At 43.8% G+C, this 19,552-nt stretch overlaps 1 protein-coding gene across 2 annotated transcripts in view; it reads right to left on the minus strand.

The window, feature by feature from the left end:
- Nucleotides 1–19,552, minus strand: part of DAAM1 (dishevelled associated activator of morphogenesis 1) — a 188,772-nt gene that overhangs the window by 31,692 nt on the left and 137,528 nt on the right. Inside the window, exons 6-17 of one of the 2 annotated variants that reach the window (XM_074956422.1) lie at nucleotides 18,250–18,583; nucleotides 17,362–17,472; nucleotides 17,165–17,268; nucleotides 16,388–16,454; nucleotides 15,612–15,729; nucleotides 14,521–14,659; nucleotides 13,720–13,778; nucleotides 12,130–12,317; nucleotides 10,999–11,301; nucleotides 10,609–10,716; nucleotides 3,309–3,338; nucleotides 1,276–1,379 (exon numbers count right to left, since the gene is read on the minus strand). In XM_074956422.1, coding sequence (XP_074812523.1) covers nucleotides 1,276–1,379; nucleotides 3,309–3,338; nucleotides 10,609–10,716; nucleotides 10,999–11,301; nucleotides 12,130–12,317; nucleotides 13,720–13,778; nucleotides 14,521–14,659; nucleotides 15,612–15,729; nucleotides 16,388–16,454; nucleotides 17,165–17,268; nucleotides 17,362–17,472; nucleotides 18,250–18,583 — 1,665 coding nt within the window. The remainder of the gene's footprint in view (nucleotides 1–1,275; nucleotides 1,380–3,308; nucleotides 3,339–10,608; nucleotides 10,717–10,998; nucleotides 11,302–12,129; nucleotides 12,318–13,719; nucleotides 13,779–14,520; nucleotides 14,660–15,611; nucleotides 15,730–16,387; nucleotides 16,455–17,164; nucleotides 17,269–17,361; nucleotides 17,473–18,249; nucleotides 18,584–19,552) is intronic. The other variant, XM_074956423.1, reaches the window with a different exon arrangement.

A 19,552-nucleotide genomic window follows, 5' to 3' on the forward strand; every position in this document is an offset into this window, starting at 1 on the left:
ATGGTCTAGGTTTATTTGGCCCTGCTCCCACACAGGGGGCTGGATTTGGTGATCTCTCGAGGTCCCTTCTAGCCCTACATTTCTATGAAACATGGAATTTAGGCATTGAGAAGTTGAAAAACTGGACCTACCCAAATTCCACATGGAATTTCCTTTAAAGTGATTCTTAGCTTATACGTAATGTCAACATTTTCATGTACTGAAGGAGACATTTTCTAAATGGGACAGGAAAGGTATTTTTTAAAAAGTATTTATCATTTATTTAATCATTCACATTTGCACTCCAGACTAGACTGGCTTGTATTTTCACATAAAATTAGTCTAATCCATTTACTTTGCTAAAGTGCTCCTTTTAGCATGTAAACAGAATTTAGTTTTAAAGACTAGATTAAATTACTCATAGTAATTAAGCAATGATGTAACCCCTTCCAGACTGTGAGACTAATTTCATCAAGGGAGTCCAATTACATCACATCCAGGGCAAAGTTAGAGGGGTTTTGCTTGTAGCTCTGAACCTCTTCAAATGAATTATAGTCTTGATGAATGTAAATATCTTTGGAAATGTAGTGGGGTCTATAATTCTCTCTATTCCTTAGTATCTCTTGCCAAACCTTCCCTTGTTGCCTCCTAATCCTAGAAGGATAGTTTGAATCTGAAAATCATTCACACTCCAAAAATCAAAAGTCGTGCATTGAACCCTCATTACTAGTATTGGATATCAGTTTCCAAACAGCACTCCCCACCGTTCAGGAGCCTAAATATAATAATTACCACCTCTCAGAGGCCAGTTACCCTTGGGTATTCTGCCTAATTGAGCATTTAGAATCTATTTCCCTCTATGATTTTAGCAGAGTCCTTCTTAAATAATCACAAAAAAAGTAAAGAAAATCTGGGGTATAAAAAGGATATAAAAATTAAACCTTTCCGAACAGCAACAATGGTTCCCGTAGCATTCCCGCACTGACATCAGGCATTCTCGTGTATCCTATTAAATGCATTTGCCTCTGCAAAACTATACATAAATGGAAGATGTAATTCCGTATCTGGGTTCAGGTGTCAGTGAAACTCCTCTGGTTTTATTCCCAGAGTTTCAGTTATTATAATCCCTTGAGAGGGAATTACAGCATGATCTCCAGTTCAGGGCACATTATTCTTTACACCTCACAAGTATCAGAACTTAGAATGATACAGTTAGTAAAAAGTCTCTAGGTCCTCTCACAGGACACAAGTAGCACCTAATAACCAGTTTCCTTGAAGGGAAAAGATTAACAATACCTGGAGAGAAGAATATTGCAGTTCTGAGCTCTCCGGCCATCTATTACCGAAAGCTCCTTGACTTTATGTCTGGAACTCAGTGTGTCATCGATGGCATCTTCTTTCTACAAAAAGCGTGATGAGAAAATATGAAGAAACACAGCATATCCACATTTGGAACCCTCCGCACACACCAGTATCATATATAACTGGTCTCCATTAATCATGAATGTCACTAAGGCTTAGCATTAAAACCTGTAGCCTGTAACTGAAATATAATAAGCCATTTTATAAACCAGAGCATGCTTTGAAAGCCACCAGGTAGAAATGTAAATATGTTTTCACACAGGAAAATTTGAGAATCTACAAACGCACATACACTAATGAATAAATAAAGCAAGCCTTTCCTAGCATATGTATTTGAGATACTTCATTAGATCTTCTATTGAAATGCTGTGTTATGGACGGTTACAGACTCAAGATCACTTTAGTTCTTCTACTGCCACTCTAAACATCTGCAGCATCCACTCACACAGTAATACTCAATACAAAGTGACCACAACCTGCAGCATTTATTACCCTTTAAGAGGGAGACTTCCAAAAACATCTATGGGATTCAAGAGTACAAGTCAACAGGACTTGTGTTCCTAAATCCTTGGTAGGTTTGACAATCTCCCTCAAATGATTTACAATATACGAAATTGCAGTTACACATGCAGCAGAACAAAAATGGTCAGAGATTTAATAAACCTGGCTAATGAGGAAAGGTTAAAATAACTGGGCCCGGGTAGTCTGGAGAAAAGACGACTGAGGAGGGATCTGAGAACAGTCTTCAAATATGTTAAGGGCTCTTTTAAAGAGGATGGTGATCAATTGTTCTCTATGTCCACTGAAAGTAGGACAAAAGGTAAGCAGCTTAATTTGCAACAAGGGATATTTATGTTAGATATTAGGAAAACTTTCTAACAACAAGGATAATTAAGTACTGGAACAGGCTACCAAAGGAGTAGCCTTTGTGGAATCCCTGCCATTAAAGGTTTTTAAGAACAGGTTAAACAAACACCTGTCAGGGATGGTCTAAGTTTACTTGGTCCTGCATCAGCACAGGGTGGTATGGACTAGTGACCTCTCAAGGTCCCTTCTACATTGCTATGATTCTATCCATGGTATAATACACATCGTAACAAACATAATGAATATTACTGAGCTACACAAGTGGTCACAATTCCTCTGATTTTATTTACACTGTTGCAATAATCTTGATTAATGTTAATAGGTGAATACCTGCCTATTCCATTGATTTCCCAAGGAACAGAACACTGGGAAGGAAGGTGATAATGCTAGCAGATGTCTCTCAAAATGCATAGCCATTTAGCTTGGGCATTAGACCACTTCATACTTCCAGGGTTTAAAGTGAGCAAAGACATACATTTCTGTTATGGAAGACATTTGCAGTCCAAAATAACTAAGTACCTTTTGATCCTGTTACCATCTAGGAATGAGATTTTTCAAAAGTACTCAAGTGTTGGCCCAACTCTGCTCCCAGGAACTTCAATGGGCCAACTTTGAGTGCTTTTGAAAAATCTTATCCCTAGGAATAAAGCCAATTTTCAAAAGCATCTTAGTGACTTGGAAACTTAAGCCCCATTTTCAAGTGAGTTGTAAGTCCAACTCTCATTAAAAGTCAATGGCCTTTAGGATAAACTAAGGCACTTTTTTCCCAAAAGCACTTAAGACCCATTTTAAATTTTACACTTGTTCTCAAACTCTTGTACCTAAGGCAAATCTGCACAGGACATGTCAAAAAGCATGGAGGAGGTTTGGTATTATCACTATACTTCCTCAGGTTATGCTGTGTGGCACTTTTTTAAAAAATTCTAATGAAAATATTAATCATCTTTTACAATTATTAAAATATAACATCCAGTAGTATGGCATAGAGCACTATCCTACTTCTAGATAAGTGTGCTAAACCTGCCTTAATTGCTCAAACTAAACATTAGCAAAATCATCACGTTAATAAAAACATAAGATTTCAGCAGAAGCTCGCTTACCTGTCTGGAGTTATTGTTCACACAGAAGTCCTACAGCCATAGCAGAAGCATGGAAAAGGCAGTAAAACCAAGTGCAATTCAGTGGTCACAGCAAAAGAAAAAAGAGTCAAAGCATAGTCAGGAAGAACATACAATACAGAGGTATCTACCGCAAGAGAAGCACCTGGGGCATACGAATTCTGACAATGGATAATGAAAATGAAAATGCACTGAGCAGTAAAAGAATATAAATGAAAGGGCACTGAACGGGAAAAGCACGCAAAACAGTGACAGGCAGGGGAAGCACTGGTATCTGCTGTTTCATCAATGAACCATGCAAAGGCACTCTAAAACAGGGTGTTAAAGCGAAACATGGAAGATAGAAACAACAGGAAGTCCGATGGCACCTTAAAGACTAACAGATTTATTTGGGCATAAGCTTTCGTGGGTAAAACCCCCACTTCTTCAGATGCATGGAGGCCTAACACGGCTACCCCCGATACATGGAAGATAGGAAATCCCTCCAAATGTTCTGAAATTCTGCGATCCTTTCATGCAAGGATCAAAAAAAGCTGTGGAACAGCACCAGTGCTCGTTAAGCAAACACTGGGGAGAAAATTGCCATTTCAGTGAGTTTTTGGGAATTTCAAGGAGTGAAACGTCAACACATCTGCCAGGAAAAAACAGGGCTTTGAAATGAAAATGAGATTCTCCCTCCAGAGCAAACTTTGCAATGGCAAAACTTTACCATTTGCCATGGCAACGTGTTTGCCCAAGAACTGTCTCACAGGGGAAAAGCTACTTGGGAGCTAGGCAACCTTGCTAGGACAAGAGAAATACCCTCCCCATACCCAGATTAAACTTTGCCATTGCTCAGTTCCCCAGATATTTGGTGGACTTGGGCATGCCCCTGTAGCATCAACCACATTCCACCAGGCTGCAGATTTGTGCAGCTGGGGTTTTATCATGAAACCACCAACATGGGTTTTCCCTATTTGTATGCTAGGGTCACTCTGCATAGCTCTAAAGACCCCATCATTCAGATGTGCAATCTGGAGTAATGTTCAAAGGTGCAGAAATACACCTTTTTGAATCAAAATGACTTCAGAGGACAACTTTTTGAATCAAAATGACTTCAGTGTTAGATTTACTCCAAATCAAGTTACTACACAATCATGTTTCCTTCCTGGCCATTATGCTAGAAAGCAACTGACAGTCCGGACGGCTGTTTTAAGTTATTATTAATCCCTAAACAGATTTCCATCACTACAGCAATTTTAAAGGAAGCTTTTTACGTAGATTCCTGCTGACTTTCTGCCAATCAGTTTATTAGCTCATGAATGGGGTGGGGGGAAGAGAGAAAGGGGAAGTGGTTATATAAATTACTCCAGAAGTTTTGGGCATTGATTAAACTAACACCTAGTAATGAACCTGAGTTTTAGCCTTTTCTTTCCACAGTGCTATTTTTCGCTTCAATAAAGATCCAAAATGAATTTGTAAAAGCTTCCTAGAGTTTTGAACTAAATTTAATCCAACCGGGGAAAAAAACCCCTAGCCAAAATACAAAGGAAGATCAGCAAAACACTGGCCTGAACTCCACTGTCACTGCCTGCTAAGCTGACGTGCCAGAGATCTCTTTCACAAACAGCAATACACGAAGCTTCACAAGGACCTAGAGTTGTGACTAGCTGGAGCAGAGTGATGATGCTCTAACTCCATCTTGAAACACTGCTGGAGCTAAGCATGTTTCTGCTTCCATTAGGGACAGGGCCTTAGTTTCCAGATTCTTCATTCCCTGGGTAGTAGCCCCCTTTTTGCAGGTTTCACATTTTTGTAGCATTTGAACAGCAGCAGCAAAAGTGGTGCCCTGAATCTTGCTTTCAGCTTTGTTGGGGGTGGGGCTCAGTATTCCTTCCTCTCCCTCAAGATTCAGTGCATTTCTCAGGAAATCTGCTTGGTACACAGGGAAGGGGATAAATTGGTGAGAAGAGGTATGGGGAGTTGGGTCCCAATCCGTAATTAATTTTTACCACTGGGAGTGGTCCCATTGGCACATGCCTAAATCTTTGTGGGTCTAGACCCTTGGAATGCATGTCTGCACGGGTGTCTAGAATGTAGGAAAGGGAAAGTGACGGGCACCAAATCAATATACAAGCTGCCTTAGTGGGTTTTTTTTTTTATTCTTAGAAAACTTGCATGGGCCAATTCAGATCGATCCTATGCAGCTCTGCCTTGCACAGCCACAATTTAACTCCATGGGTTACCCAACTCTGGAAGAGCTCTCAGGAGCATCATTTCACACAAATAACCTGTTCCTGAGCAGCTTCCCTAATGAGTTGGGCACAAAGGATGCCCAAAACATTTTTTTTTTTTGAACATTCCCAGACTTGAGCCCCCCGCAAACATTCTGTGAGAGCACAGCTCAGCAAGGATAAAAGCAGTTATAAGAACGTTGTAATCATCTCCAAGGAAGCATTGCATTGCTGGGACATTTTAAATCAATCCAAAGACGTTAAGGTATGGAAATGCAGTTACAGCTCCCAAACAACCTTCACTCTGTCCTCTAGTGAGGTCATGAAGGTGGAGAAGAGGGTTAAAGAGAAACCGATTTCTTTCTTTACAAAAATCCTCCATCTAATCAGTCCCCTCGAACCCTTAATTCTAATCTTAAAGTATTTGCATGGTACCCTGGGGAGGGGATCCCTCTCTCCACTTTGCTTTATTAAAGGGGAACTATTTCCTAGCTTCAGGGATAAACTCTCAGCCCAAAAAAGCACTGAAGGACCTGTTCTATTCTGTCCTATCTAGGTTCTTATACCATTCTCATCATGGTAGTAACCATAGGCCATGGGAGGTGTGTGTATGGGAGAGGGGCAAATCAGGCCAGCACCTGACCACTTTTTGGCCAGGCCACAGCACCACTCAATCAAATGTGGCTGTGGCCACCTCTCTATCATGACTTAGGGGCGACTAGGCCAAATTTCAGAGTGGGTGGTGTTGTAACCTGATGTGCGTGGGAGTCAGAGGCAAGGTGAATCTGGGAGCTGTTTGAGGTAAGTGCCGCCCGGAGCCTGCACCCCTGGGGCCCGCCAGCGCCCCAACCCCTACCCTGATCTCCCCGCCATCCTCTGACCCCTTTGATTCCAGCCCGGAGCACCCTCCTGCACCCCAAATCCCTCATCCCCAGCCCCATCCTAGAGCCTGTACCCCCAGCCAGAGCCCTCATACACCCCTGTGCCCCAATCCCCTGCCCCATCCCGGAGCCCCCTCCCACACTCTGAACCCCTCGGTCCCAGCCTGGAGCACCCTCTTACACCCCAAACCCCTCATCTCCAGCCCCACCCCAGAGCCCACACCTCCAGCTGGAGCCCTCATCCCTCCCCCCGCATCCCAATCCCCTGCCCCACCCCAAAGTCCCCTCCCACCCCTTGAACTCCTCATTTCTGGCCCCACCCCAGAGCCCGCACCCCCAGCCAGAGCCTTCACCCCCTCCTACACCCCAACCCCAATTTCGTGGGCATTCATGGCCCGCCATACAATTTCTATACCCAGATGTGGCCTTTGGGCCAAAAAGTTTGCCCACCCCCAGGCTAGTGCTTGGCTGGTTTGCAGGCAGAATACAGTGTATCCGTCTGGCTAAGCAGGTTTTTAGAGAGACAGAGACAGTATGTGAGTGTGTGAGTGTGTGGGCGGGGTGCAGAAGGACCATGCATAGCAGGGCAAAAATAAAAAAGCCAGACAAAGGCTGCAAATGTGCAGAAATTGTTCATAATTCTTTTCCATACAGACAAACAACACACACAGAGCTACAGAGGCATATGCCATTTTCTAACTATGCTGAAATGGAACGTCCTTGGATGTGGATATTTCAGGGAGTGCAGATTAAATAAATACAGGGTGGCACAAAGGGGGTTATTTACAAAGCCAGGATCTGAGGACCTTCAGACCACAGCGCAAAGTTCATTATTTTCCCCAGGCATTTGAAAGGGAAGCGAATTTGGCAGGGGTGAGGAAGATGAAGGCTGTAAATGGGGAGTAATTGTTGGAGGAAGATTTGGCCTCGAGTGGCCTGGTTTGTTGGTAGTAGTATATTGAACGGCACTGTTCCAAATATAACTAAAGTGGAACAGAACTCAGATCTCCTGACTCCCAGTCCTGTGCTTTGGCCAAATGACCACTTGCCCCTGCCCTGGCCCTTATTGATGCTGCTCTCCAGCTGTGCTTAATGCCTTATGTACTATTACTATTCATCATGGTCACTTGAAAGCAACATTACCACCTAGCTGAGGTCCAAAATCTGGGTTCTGTCACAAAAATGATTTTGCAGAAAACAATATGTCCCCTGAACTATAGTCAGAGATGGGTCTTGAAATGTGTCCCCTCCAATTTCACAACATTCTTTTGAGAGATCAGAGACTCCAATGTAAGAGCACTGTGGACACAGACCAGAAAGTTCAGCTGATCCATGTAGGTTCCACTGTCCAAGCAGAGTGATGTGCCAGAAGCAGCTGAAATGCTCTACTAATGGCAAAAAAAGTAATATTGATGTTAATTAACCCTTTACCTGTATTAGTCAATGGTGTGTTACCAGTAAACAGGGATTTGTGTTCTTAAAATCTTGAGAGAATCCCTCTAAATATTGCCGAGTATATGGAAATATTTTAAGACAAATACATAAATATTCAATGTTCTCAACATTGTTCTCTACGTGCAGGGGTGTGTGTACACACAGAGCAAGAACGCATGCACACAATGTTAAGAACACAATTTAATTGAAATATGCAAAGGATGCACCATGCTCGGGCATGGGTGATCATTTATACACCCAGGCACTTCTGAGAGTCACAGGCAACAGATACACACCCTTCAGGAAAGGAACACCACTCCTTTCTGCTTTCCTGACCTTCTCCAACACTGCTTATTTCAATTTCTTGTGCCAGCCCCTCCCCAGCCTTTTGCTTTACTATGACAAATTCCTCATTCACCCCAAAAGTTTGGCTTTGATGAATTCCTGATCCTCTCTCTCTCTCTCTCTCTCTCACACTCACTCTTTTAAAGCTCCTTTTGATTCTAGCTCCTCTCTAGAACTATCCACATTTCAACGCTCGCCAGTACCCATCTACTCAGGCTGAGCAGACTTGGCAGCAACGGCTGTTCAGAAGTGCTGGAGAACGTGATTCGCTGGTCACGTCTCCAGCCTCTATGCGCTCTGGTGCCGGGAGGTACTGAGAGCCTTTTCAAAACATCTTTGGTCCATGCTCTGTGCTTTATTTTTCATCACCTGCTCTCCCAACCAGGCCATTGGCATTAGTTACAGATCAACAGCTGCTCAAATTAGGTGTTTTCGTCCCTCCTGAGCCCTCCTCTCTAGAGCATTTGAAATATTCCCTACATATATTGGCTTTACATCCAATGCAGCTATTTGAGGCTTCATCCAGCTGTACTGTCAGCTGAGAGACAAATTATTTTTAACCCTCTGCCTTGTAATAGTCTCATATCTAATCTACCTGTGGATTAACTGGCTCACACTGACGGCTAGGAGGACAAAGACACAAGCTACCCACTAGCTCTCCAGTTCTTGCTTCCCTCCCATTTCTTATTCCTCTCTCACCTTCCACTGTGCCACGAACCCTTTTGCAGACTATTCTACAAATTCAAGAATGGAACCCAACTGCACCCTCAAACTTAAAGCAAGGGGGAAAGAATCACGCTTACCGACCTGCTTCAAAATACACTCTCGCTGTGCTTCCTTCTCTGAGGGAACTCTCGACCTCTGCCCTGTTCTAATCTGGCGGTGATCTCTACCTTGATTAGCATCAGGAAGGAATTAAGCTCCTTACAGAAGGTGCATGTTTATCTGTTGAATCCATTTGTTCCCTGCAAAGTCCCTCTGCGCCAGCAACTAGCAGAACACCCACTGATCATTCTGGACAACTGACTAGGCAGAGTTCACCACTCTTAGCACTATGAATTCCCCTGCAGTCCCATCTCTTTTGGCAGCTCTCAGTCTCTGTTGACTCTCATACCATGTTAAAAATCTCAATCTCTTGCCCATCCATGCCCCCAATTCAGGAAAGCAGGTGTCTATCCTTATGTACTGAAGTTATTTGCTGAAACAGTCTGTAGCGGGGTGGTTACCCGCTGCTGCCCTGTGGGGCTTAACAGCCAGCCCTGGGAGAGAGCCAGGGCTGAGGGCAAGAAAAGCTAGGCTGATTGGGGAAATGGCCGCAGCTGGGACATGCCCCCATCAGGCCACAGCTGGGCCTATAAAGGGGCTGCTAGGCTGAAGCTTACCCATTCTCTCTCTGCATTCAGAGAGGGAAGGGCCTGGCTGCAAGGACCTGAGGGAATACCTAGAGTGGAGCAGGGCTGAGGGGGAAAGGCCTTGGGAGCAGGGGAGCTCTGGCCTGGAAACCCCCAGGCTGAGAGGCCTAGATTAGGGCCTATTAGGTACTGGGGTTGCAAGGGGGCAGCCCATGGGTAGACATAGGCAGCAGGTCCAAACCCCCTCGCCTGTGATGAGTGGCTGATACACAGCAGTCTGCCCTGGGGAGTGGGGCTAAGCGATGACTAGCAGTAGCCAAGACTGAGGCGAGGTGGGGGTTCCCCGGGGAGGGGAGACCCTCAGGGATTGTTGGGGTTTACTGCCAGGGGGCAGCACTCCAGTGGGAGGAGGCACCAGGTCCTGGGAGGTACTGGGGCCAGCGGTAAGGCGGATCACGAGACAGCAGAGGGCACTCCAGAGGCTGATTAGCTAATTCCCAAGGACAACCAGCAGGAAGCGCTGGGTGAGTCCAGCTCTATTACACTGTCCCATAAGGCTTATAACAAATTAAAATTAAAAGCTGAGACTTGTTTGCAGTATCATTTTTTGTTTAATACTCACACTTCACTCTGGGCTTGCTAAAAAAATAAGAAACAAGATCCACACATGGCTTGAGACAGACATGAATTTTCAGCCCAATATGTAGAAGTGAAGTATTTGCTCTTAGAAGTGATCCAAAAACATGACTACATTGTAACCACATCTGTCTGTTATTTTTAACCACTCCCAATAATTTCTTTTGCGATCCATCTTCCTTACATGCCTCCGCTTACACTGTAAAGCATGCAGTCAGGTGTGTATGCGGTGTGAATAGATCTGTATCAGGCAGCTAACAAACGTTTAAATGCAAAACACAGGCATGCACAGGGGAGTGTGAACCAGCTGAGCTGACAAGTTAAAATGGCATTAGGGTGAAATAATGATAAAATGTATATTCTGAGATCACATCTGACATGGAATGATTGAATCTGTGCAACACACACACCAGACCATTACCTGCTGTCTCTGGTAAGCAGAGAACGTCCTTTCAAGGTCTTCAAGATCAAGGATTTTAAACACTTTTGCATCATCAATGTCAGTCCACACGGTGCCTGCCAGCTTGTTCTGAAACATACCAACGTTATTAGATGCTAGGTTTCTTTATCACAGCGAAATCGGCTGTTTCAAACACTGCTGACACGTGGTGCATCACGTGCTGCCCTCAGTTATACGAGTAGGCTACATAGGCCACGCATCACTCGTCCCAGATACCTGCACAAAGGTCAAGCAATGGAGCGAGACACTTTTCCTTGCTAGGAAAACAAAATCATTAAACGGTCTGATCCATGATCTCTTTATGGAGAAGAAAGTGGCATGTCAAACAGCAAGTGAGAACGCAGGGCTTACCTCAGGCAGCTTAGACCAGTTGAAGGATTTGAGGGCATTCGTCGGCTGCGGGATGTTTTTCTTTTTGAGGGCTGAGCCCAGCGGTGCTCCAGGAGGCGGGGTTATCCCGCCTAGGGGAGGGGGGCCAGGTGGAGGGGGTGGGCCACCAGGAGGGGGAGGTGGGGGCGGCGGAGGAAGGATTCCACCAGGTAGAGGGGGTGGAGGAGGGGGAAGAAGGGCTCCTAGAGCCTGAGAAGGTAAAGGTCCACCAGGTGCTCCAGGTGGCAATGGGGGCCCTCCTGGAACAGGAGCAAATACTGTCCTCTGAAAGAGAGAGAACGAGCGTAGTTACAAAAGGGGGCTACAGTCAATCATTTTAAGCCCTTACACACATTAACCTAGACCAGGTGCTGCTCACAGAGGGCTCCGTTAGTTAAGATGGATGTCAAGAGCTGACACATTCTTAAAGAACCAGGAAACCAGTTTAGGATGTCCTGCACTTCCCGGCAAAGGTCCAGGACAGGGCATCGGGATAGCTGCCATCCTGGAAGACACTGGAGATTGAACTGGGCACCTCCTGGAAGGCATGAGTCTCTACAGCTTGAGCTAAAGAGCAAGGGTCCATTGCTGTGTGTTGGATCCCGCTGACATCCTCAGAGGATGGATACAGAGCGTTGGGGTGGCCAAGGGATTACATATCTCCTCTAGAAGCTCGACTTGAGCACCAGAGGCCCTAGGGCCACTATTTACATCCACCATCTTGACGGACACCTGGGATTGAACCAGGGACTTCCACAGTTAAAAGCACAGGTCTACAGCTTCAGCTAAGGCTGGTAGCTGTAATGGATTCACATCCTGTTTAAATTCCAGTTGACCCAAAATGGGTTTCTATGTAAAAGAGCATCTAACAAGCCTACATGGGAGGCAACCAAGGAACAAGGCAATAGCCATCGGCCTAATAAGGCTATTTCCAAGGTTTAAAGCTGTCCCTTCTCCAATTAACTACAACTCTGATTTCTTGCAAACACAGTTGGGCCTTTCCCACACTCAAGACAGTTTTGTATCCAGAATTCTTCATCTACATTCTCTGTTTTCTGCAGTGAGAGAATCTGGAACTGCACCATAAATGGGAAGTCTGTAGCGTGCCCTTACCCTATTCAGCTCATGGAGCTGTGCTGTGAGGTCTGCCACCTGTTGCTTGACGTGCTTGTGCTCTGTAGACTCTTTTTCGAGTTTCTCTTTCATCTTACTTAAGGTCTGCATCATCTCTTCTTTCTCCTGAGTCTTTGCATCGCACTCTCTCTCCTTCTTTTCCAATTTCTGCTGAAGCTCGTTGTGTTCTAGACCCCCCGCCCCCAAAAAATTTAATGAAGTCACTTTTAACTACACATTCTTCCTGATGGCAAACTACACACATACACGCGCACATGTGCACCAGAATAAAATCCTTGATTTCAAAAGAAAAAGTAAAGCCAACAACAAAGAGAAAGGAAAGATTGTTGAGTCAACAGGACAAACTAGGACCATTTACTTCCCTCCCCACCTTGTGCACAGGGCATTAACCCCTTCTCAAACATGATGGCCAGGACTAGCCACTGTATTTAGTGTGACTTTAAGACAGATCATACACAGCGACAAGGAGTTCGCCAATGAACTTTTCTTTTTCTTAAGTTACACACAAACAGGGTGAAATCCTGAGCCTACTGAAGTCAATGGCAAAACTCCCATTGATTTCAATAGTGCCAGGATTTTATCCTTAGTATTCCTGAGAACAGTAGCTTTGGAGAGGTCATAAGTCATGGACTCTCAACCACTGATGTGGATATCAACACTGATATTGCAGGCTTTTGTGCCTGATACTGTAGTCTAGGCTGCCCTGCCTTAATTTAGCCCCCAATTCAGCAAAGCTCTTAACTTTAGCCACCTAAACCCATTAAAGTCAATGGGACTTAGGCACATGCTTAAGTGCTTTGCTGAATCAAGATAAGCCTCCCTGCTGGGCCCAGATGTCCCACTGTTACCCATCCTGTTAATTCTGCTGTAAACATCTAATCCACAATGTACCAAGAATTAGTTCTTCTGCTCACAAGACCAGGTTTTGGAGTAGCCCAAGTTTAAGCGAGGGTTAAACGACGGTGCATAACTGAATGGCAGGCGGCGAGACTGTCGAGCTGAGGTCCCACGGCAGTAAAATAGCATAGCTGGGCCCGGAAAGTCAGGGACCTACATTGCTGTACCAAGGGAGATAAAGAGCAGGCTTGCTCTTGGCTAGCAGAGCATTTAAAATGGATTTAATTTACATGCCATATTAGAACATGACACTCGAGATTTTTCCACCAAAACATTTCCCCTCACAAAAAAACAGCGTTTCAACCAAAACTAAAAATTCTTCAGAAAATTCATATTTTGGTCTAAGTGGGTTTTTTTTTGACAAAAAAAGTTGAAAAACATTGGGTTTCAGTTTTTCCATAATAAAACCAATACATTAACGGAAAACAGACTTTTGTCCTCAAAATTTCTTGTAAAAAAATAAATTGGCATTTTTGACCATCTCTAGTCATGGGCACTATGGATATAGCATAGTTTTAACCTAGTTAGATGCACAACTCCCACACATAAAAATCAGTGAAGATTCCAGTTTGCGTGTGCATGTGTGTGTATACACATGCACACACTTTATCTTAAGTTATGTATGTACGTATTAGATTTAAACTTAATATTTTATATTTTTCTGTCATTCACCTTTTCGCATTTTTTCTGCTTGCTCTTTCCACTGCTTAACTTCATTTTCATTAACTAACCTAAAAAGAATAGAAAAGTAAGTTTAGGAAATAATCTAACATAGAAAATAATACAAAAAGCAATAAATGAGATTAAAGTAAAGTTGGGTGTAGACTGCAAAAATAGCATTTGCAAATACTTGTTGAATACAAATCCCAAACTGACTTCACTGGTGTTGAGAACATCTTCTATTTGCTTTCATGAACATTCATACTGGCAAATTTGTGTTTGCCAAGTCTTTGCACAACCATCTTGAAAGCTCTGTGGGTTTTGGAGTCACTCAGTCAGGAGACAGAAATGACCTTCAGTTTAGGTGGCCAATCACCGTACAAATACAATTATGAATAAGGAATACAGGAAAGAATAGCCAGAGGAAATAGTTCATGGGCAATTCATAGACTGAGCATGGTTCATAGGCACATTTTATTGAGTAAGTTCAAACAAACAAATTCCTAAATATCAAAGTCTACCATACAGAATGCACAAACGGGAAGAGGGACTATATTAAATATCATTCCCCACAAACTGTTCACCCTGCTCTACTTCAGATGTTCAAGAACAGAAGGCTGAAAAGCAAAGTCCACTTTCAAGTTATTAAATACTAAGCTGTTTAAAGGAAAACTAAGAGCAGATTGCTAAAGCTGCCTTGAGTGCGTGAATTAACCTTATAGCTTTAACAGATCACAGCCACTTCAAAACACAGCATTAGGACAACTACTTGTCCTCTGAGCATACGGTTCCCAAAGGAGGCCACGCACTTACATCCGGACGACGTTTTTAATATTAAAGTTTTCCAAGGGAGTGGAGTCGGGGTCCTGCCCTTTGTCATTCTGTATGACTATTTGCTGTACAATCCTATCAAGCAGTAGCCAGTACTGGACAGTGTTGCCGGTTCTTTTAACTAAAAAGAGAAAGAGAATTAGTAGTAGTGGGAGGGAAAGAAACAAAAAAGTAAGGGGTTTTTGGAAGCTGCTTTTCCACAGCATCAAACAGAACCACACAAGCATGCATTTGTAAAAATAAAACTTTATTTACAGTGTGTCTAGAGGCCTTACCTGAGATCAGGCTGCTGCTGTTAGGCACTGTAAGATACACAGAGTTTGTCACAAAAAGCTTAAAATCTAAGGGTGGGTCCACACTTGTGTTGGTGTGTAGAGTACAGACACTGCATGCCCAACTAGCACAGAAATAAATCGCAGTGTAGACAGTCAGGCACTGCTTAGGTGAGCAGAGACATGCCTGACTCTTACGGTATGTGTCCACCCTACACTGCTCTCTACACATCCAAGCAGTGCCTCCAATGACTACTCTGCTATTTTTAGCAATGTCGTGTCCAGTTGTATGAGCCTTTCCCTGCCACAGTGAAAGGCTCTCGCAGTGGGGAAAGGCTCTGGCAGTTCCCTACCCCTACCAGAGCCTTTCCAGGGTGCACGTAGCTACACATTGCAGTGTGGATGCAGCCTGCCTTTTGCTGCGGCGTGTAGCTACGCTGACCCCTATATGTCACAAGTGTAAACAAGGCTTCAACAGAGAAGACAGACAGGGAAAGTGACTTGGCCAAGATCACACAGTAGGTCAGTGGCAGATCTGGGACTAGAAGCCAGGTCTCCCAATTCCCAATCTAGTACTCCGCCCACTTCTGCACTCCGCCTCTCCCCATGCTAGCTTTAGTTTGCTGCCAAAGATTAAGAAATTAAAAGGCATTCACATTGTATTATGCATTGTGTACAGTAATTGCTCTATTTCAGCTCCAGGCAAAATCAGATTTTCTGGCAGGGCTGAAATACGAAGTCACATGCAACATCAATTCCTTATGCCCTCCTGAAGGGCTGTAAATGGATTTGTCTACTCACAAGGCATTTGGAGACAGTGATGAAGGATAGACATAAAGTGCGGATACGCTTCTGTGTGAGTCAGCCTCTTCCTCGTCAGTTCAAACATCTGAGTGGCACTCTTTGTGTCTACGTGAACCTGTGGAACAAATTCAACTCAAAAGGTAAAAATAAAAAACGCAGACCCAATGATGCTACTTAGCATTTTCACAGCTCTCCCAATGGCAGGTCAACAAGCCAAAGAGAACTTGAGCCAACCAGCTCGGTGCTAGAGCATTGCATGAAAGACAAAGGACGTAATCTAAAAAATAAGTTAATAAAATAACGTGTAGGACACAATCTACCCTAGGATCAGTCTATTTAGGTACTTATACGGGTCAAAGTATTTCAGTGCCTTAACATTTATGAATTTATCCTCAACACACCCCTGGCTAGGTAAGAAAGTATTATCATTCCAAGAAGAAACCAGGGCACAGGGCAGATTAAATGACTTGCTGGAGGTTGCACCAGGAGCCTGCAACTGAGCTAGGAACTCCCGAATCCCATCCCATTGTCCTAGCTGCCTCTTCCATACAAGAATACTTTCCAAATATCAGTCCATGTAGACTGCAAACCACTCTGATGCAAGTATTATCCCCATTTTACAGAAAGGGCACAGAAGCAGAGAACGGACAAGTGGTTTTCCCAACATCAATTCAGAATTCAGGCTTACCCACAATTTCCCAATTTTAACCAAGACCACAATATGCTGATTTCAAACAAACATCAATAATTGCAACAATAGGCAGCATACATACTAGTTCAAATCTTTTGGCAAATTCCAGTTCATCTTCATTTCTAAGCATTTCAAAAAAATCTAAATGCCTGGTGGGGAAGAAAAAACAAACAATTTGGAAAATAGATATTTAAAATAGCACTTATAAGATAGATAAGAGTAATCAACTGATTTGAAGGGTTTCAAAATCAATAATTAGCAATGATTTTCTAGAGAATACCAGCAACATCTACAAATTTATAGGATGGTTAAACAGTAATAGCAAAACGTCAGTTATCAGAGTAAGGCCTGTCAGCTATACACTCCAAAATGCTTAAGAACACCTTAGTCAAATTTTGGTCTGGTTAAGTATCATAGTAATGTTCTCTCTCTCTGACAGCCCTATGGAAGAAGGAAAAATTATGCTCGGACAAACTAGGGGTGAAACTCACAAGGTCTATAACGCCACTTAAAAATTTAAAATTAGGGTGAAGTGGGATTAAGATTAGGGTGAAGATAGGCCCTGCGCCTGCCCTCTGCACAGGGGTGAATTTCACCCTAGATGGCTGAGAAGTGTAAGCTTTCAACGTACATAACAATGGGCCAGGTGCTGAGTAAACCTCCATTAACTTCAGTGCGGTTTAAGCAGATTTTTGCCAAATGTTATACTACATGGATTCTGCTTAGAGCCAAAGAATCTAGAAACATGTGGCTGTCACTCTGAGCACCAGCGAGGGAGTCCTTAAAAAGAGGAAGCTGGCCCCCAAGAAAAGGATGAATACAGCAGATGAGCTGCAAGTTATGGAATAGTTTTCCTCACCTGTCTAACGTTGAATTTTCATGCTCCCTTAGTTTATCAATGACTGGTTGAATTCCCAGCATTAGAAATTCATATCTAAGATGGAGTCTGAAATCCAGACTTTCCTGAAAAGAAAAGACAAAGGGTGAACATTGCAGGATGCAGCTCTACTAAAACTCTATTTGAAAGAGCCCCCCAAAGAGCCACACACAACTTACCACTCCAGCCCCTTGGCTCAGGACCGCGTTAATGAAGGACATGATGGCTGTCTTCAGATTCACTTCGTCTCGATACCTTCCCGTGCTTTTATCCAAGTCATTCATCAGCGTCTGCCAAACAGACCGATATGCCACAGGGTGAAAAAATGCACCGCAGAAACAACAAACCACGAAGATTTGAATGACTCGTTTGTGGGCTCCCAGAAACCTGATGAGCCCCAAGCACTTCTGATAATGGTAACCCATTTACAGGGTTTAAATGGCTAGACACACACTTCTACAGCTGTATAGTGCTGCTTAACATTCCCTGCCTTGACATATACTGCTAATGTCAAATTGTTACATCATATCTTCCAGGGGGTGTTATAGTCCTGGAGCTTTAAGATTCCAGTTGCTCTGCAAAAGCAAGTTAGTTTGTTTTATTTCCTTATAAACCAGTAACTCTTATTCAATGGAATTCAGCTTGCAGGACAGCGGGGATTTTCAGGCTCCAAGACTACATCCAGCCTCTGCCAGGTAAAACACGGAGATGTAGGGGAGAGCCCCAGTTCCAATTCCCTGGTTTTCTGCTCAGCCCGGGCTCATACCAGAGCAGCTCAGGGGGTACTCTAACTTGCACTATCTGGCGATGGTCCCCAAAAGGCTTTCCCCTGGCTGGAGACGGCCAGAGTGCGTTGTGCCCTGGCCTTGCCCACTCTCCATGTGCCCCCTGTGAAGGAGGTGCAGGAGGTGTCTCTGAGTAGCTAGGGGCTTGCATCCGATTTCCAATCAGGTAGCATAAGGGGAACAGAGCAGGGCAGGGCAGATGATCTTTCCCCCTCTCAAACACTGTGTAAACCTGAGGAAAGGAGTTTATGAAGCATGAGGAGAAAACGGAAGACCAGGTACCTGAAAGCGAGTCCTTTCGCTGGCGTATTTCTGGTAGTGCAGCATGGCCTCCAATACCTTTTTGTGGCCCCCAGGAACCAGGCACACAGCGCCCATGATTTCCAGCACTGCCACCTTTGTCTTTATGTTCTCGGTGCTCAGACTCTGAGCAATTACATTAATACTCTCTGGATGGGCCAGGACATGAGCCCGTCCTTGAGAGTTGTTCATTAGTGCTTTTATACATCCAATGAGAGAGGTATGTATTCGAGACTCTGAGGTCTCATAGTCCATGCTTTTCAGAAAGTTCAGAATACACGACAAGCCATCCAAGTCGATAAATCTGGTTACAAACCTGTCCCGAAGAATATCACATTAAAACCAATGGAAGGAATCCCTTGATCTACACATTAGACTGTATTGCATTTGTTAACTCACTCAGCTGATGCCATGTATGGCAGGTGCATTCTCTCCTGGCTGAAGGCACCTGCTAGGTGGATGAACACACAAAGAGCATGCTGTTGATTCCAGTGTATGGTAACAGACAATGGCAGATGCCCAGCAGTAAAAGGGTTAATCATAATCTGAGGGCTTGTCTAGATGGCAAATTAGCGCCTGGCAAACTGGGGGGGTGTAAATCTACAACACACACTAGTTTGTTGTGCACTAACTGGCCCTTTGGATCCTGCTATGGCGCACTAAAAGTGCCCGAGTGCGCTTTGATCTGCTCCTGTTTCAAAGGCTGGGATTTTCAAAGGCACCTAAGGAAATGAATCCCCTGGGATTTCAGTGGGAGTTGGATGCCTAATGCCATAGTCCCCTTTGGTGATGCATCCAGCTCTGTTTGTTTCACAACCTGTTTTTTTAACTGTGAAGTGGAAATACTTTATGGAGCCACACACATTTGCAGCACTTTTCATACTCAGAGGGACACCCCATGAAGTAGATATTGAAGTTGGTTGAAAACTTTCCAACAAAGCAGTCTTCTGCCAGAAAAATACTGATTCGATTAAATCTAAAGGGTTAGCGGGCATGGGTTGATTTCTGCAAAATTGCATTTAGAAAGGGGGGGAAAATCAGTATGAAGCATTTCATTTTTTTTTTCCAGAATAACTTTCAGGGTTTTTATTATATTTTAGCAAAATATAAAATGAGTCAAAACCAAAACAAAAGGTTTTGATTGACCCAAAACAATTTTCTCCCCAAATTTTCAAGGGAAATTTGAATTTTCAGAATGCCACTCCAATCTGGAGTAAAAGCAAATTTCAAAAGCACAGAATTTCCTACAAAATGGGAATTCTGGGTCCCACACAGTCCTAGCAGA

This window comes from Natator depressus, chromosome 6 (genome assembly GCF_965152275.1).
Source record: "Natator depressus isolate rNatDep1 chromosome 6, rNatDep2.hap1, whole genome shotgun sequence".
In the NCBI taxonomy this organism is placed as follows: Eukaryota; Metazoa; Chordata; order Testudines; family Cheloniidae; genus Natator; species Natator depressus.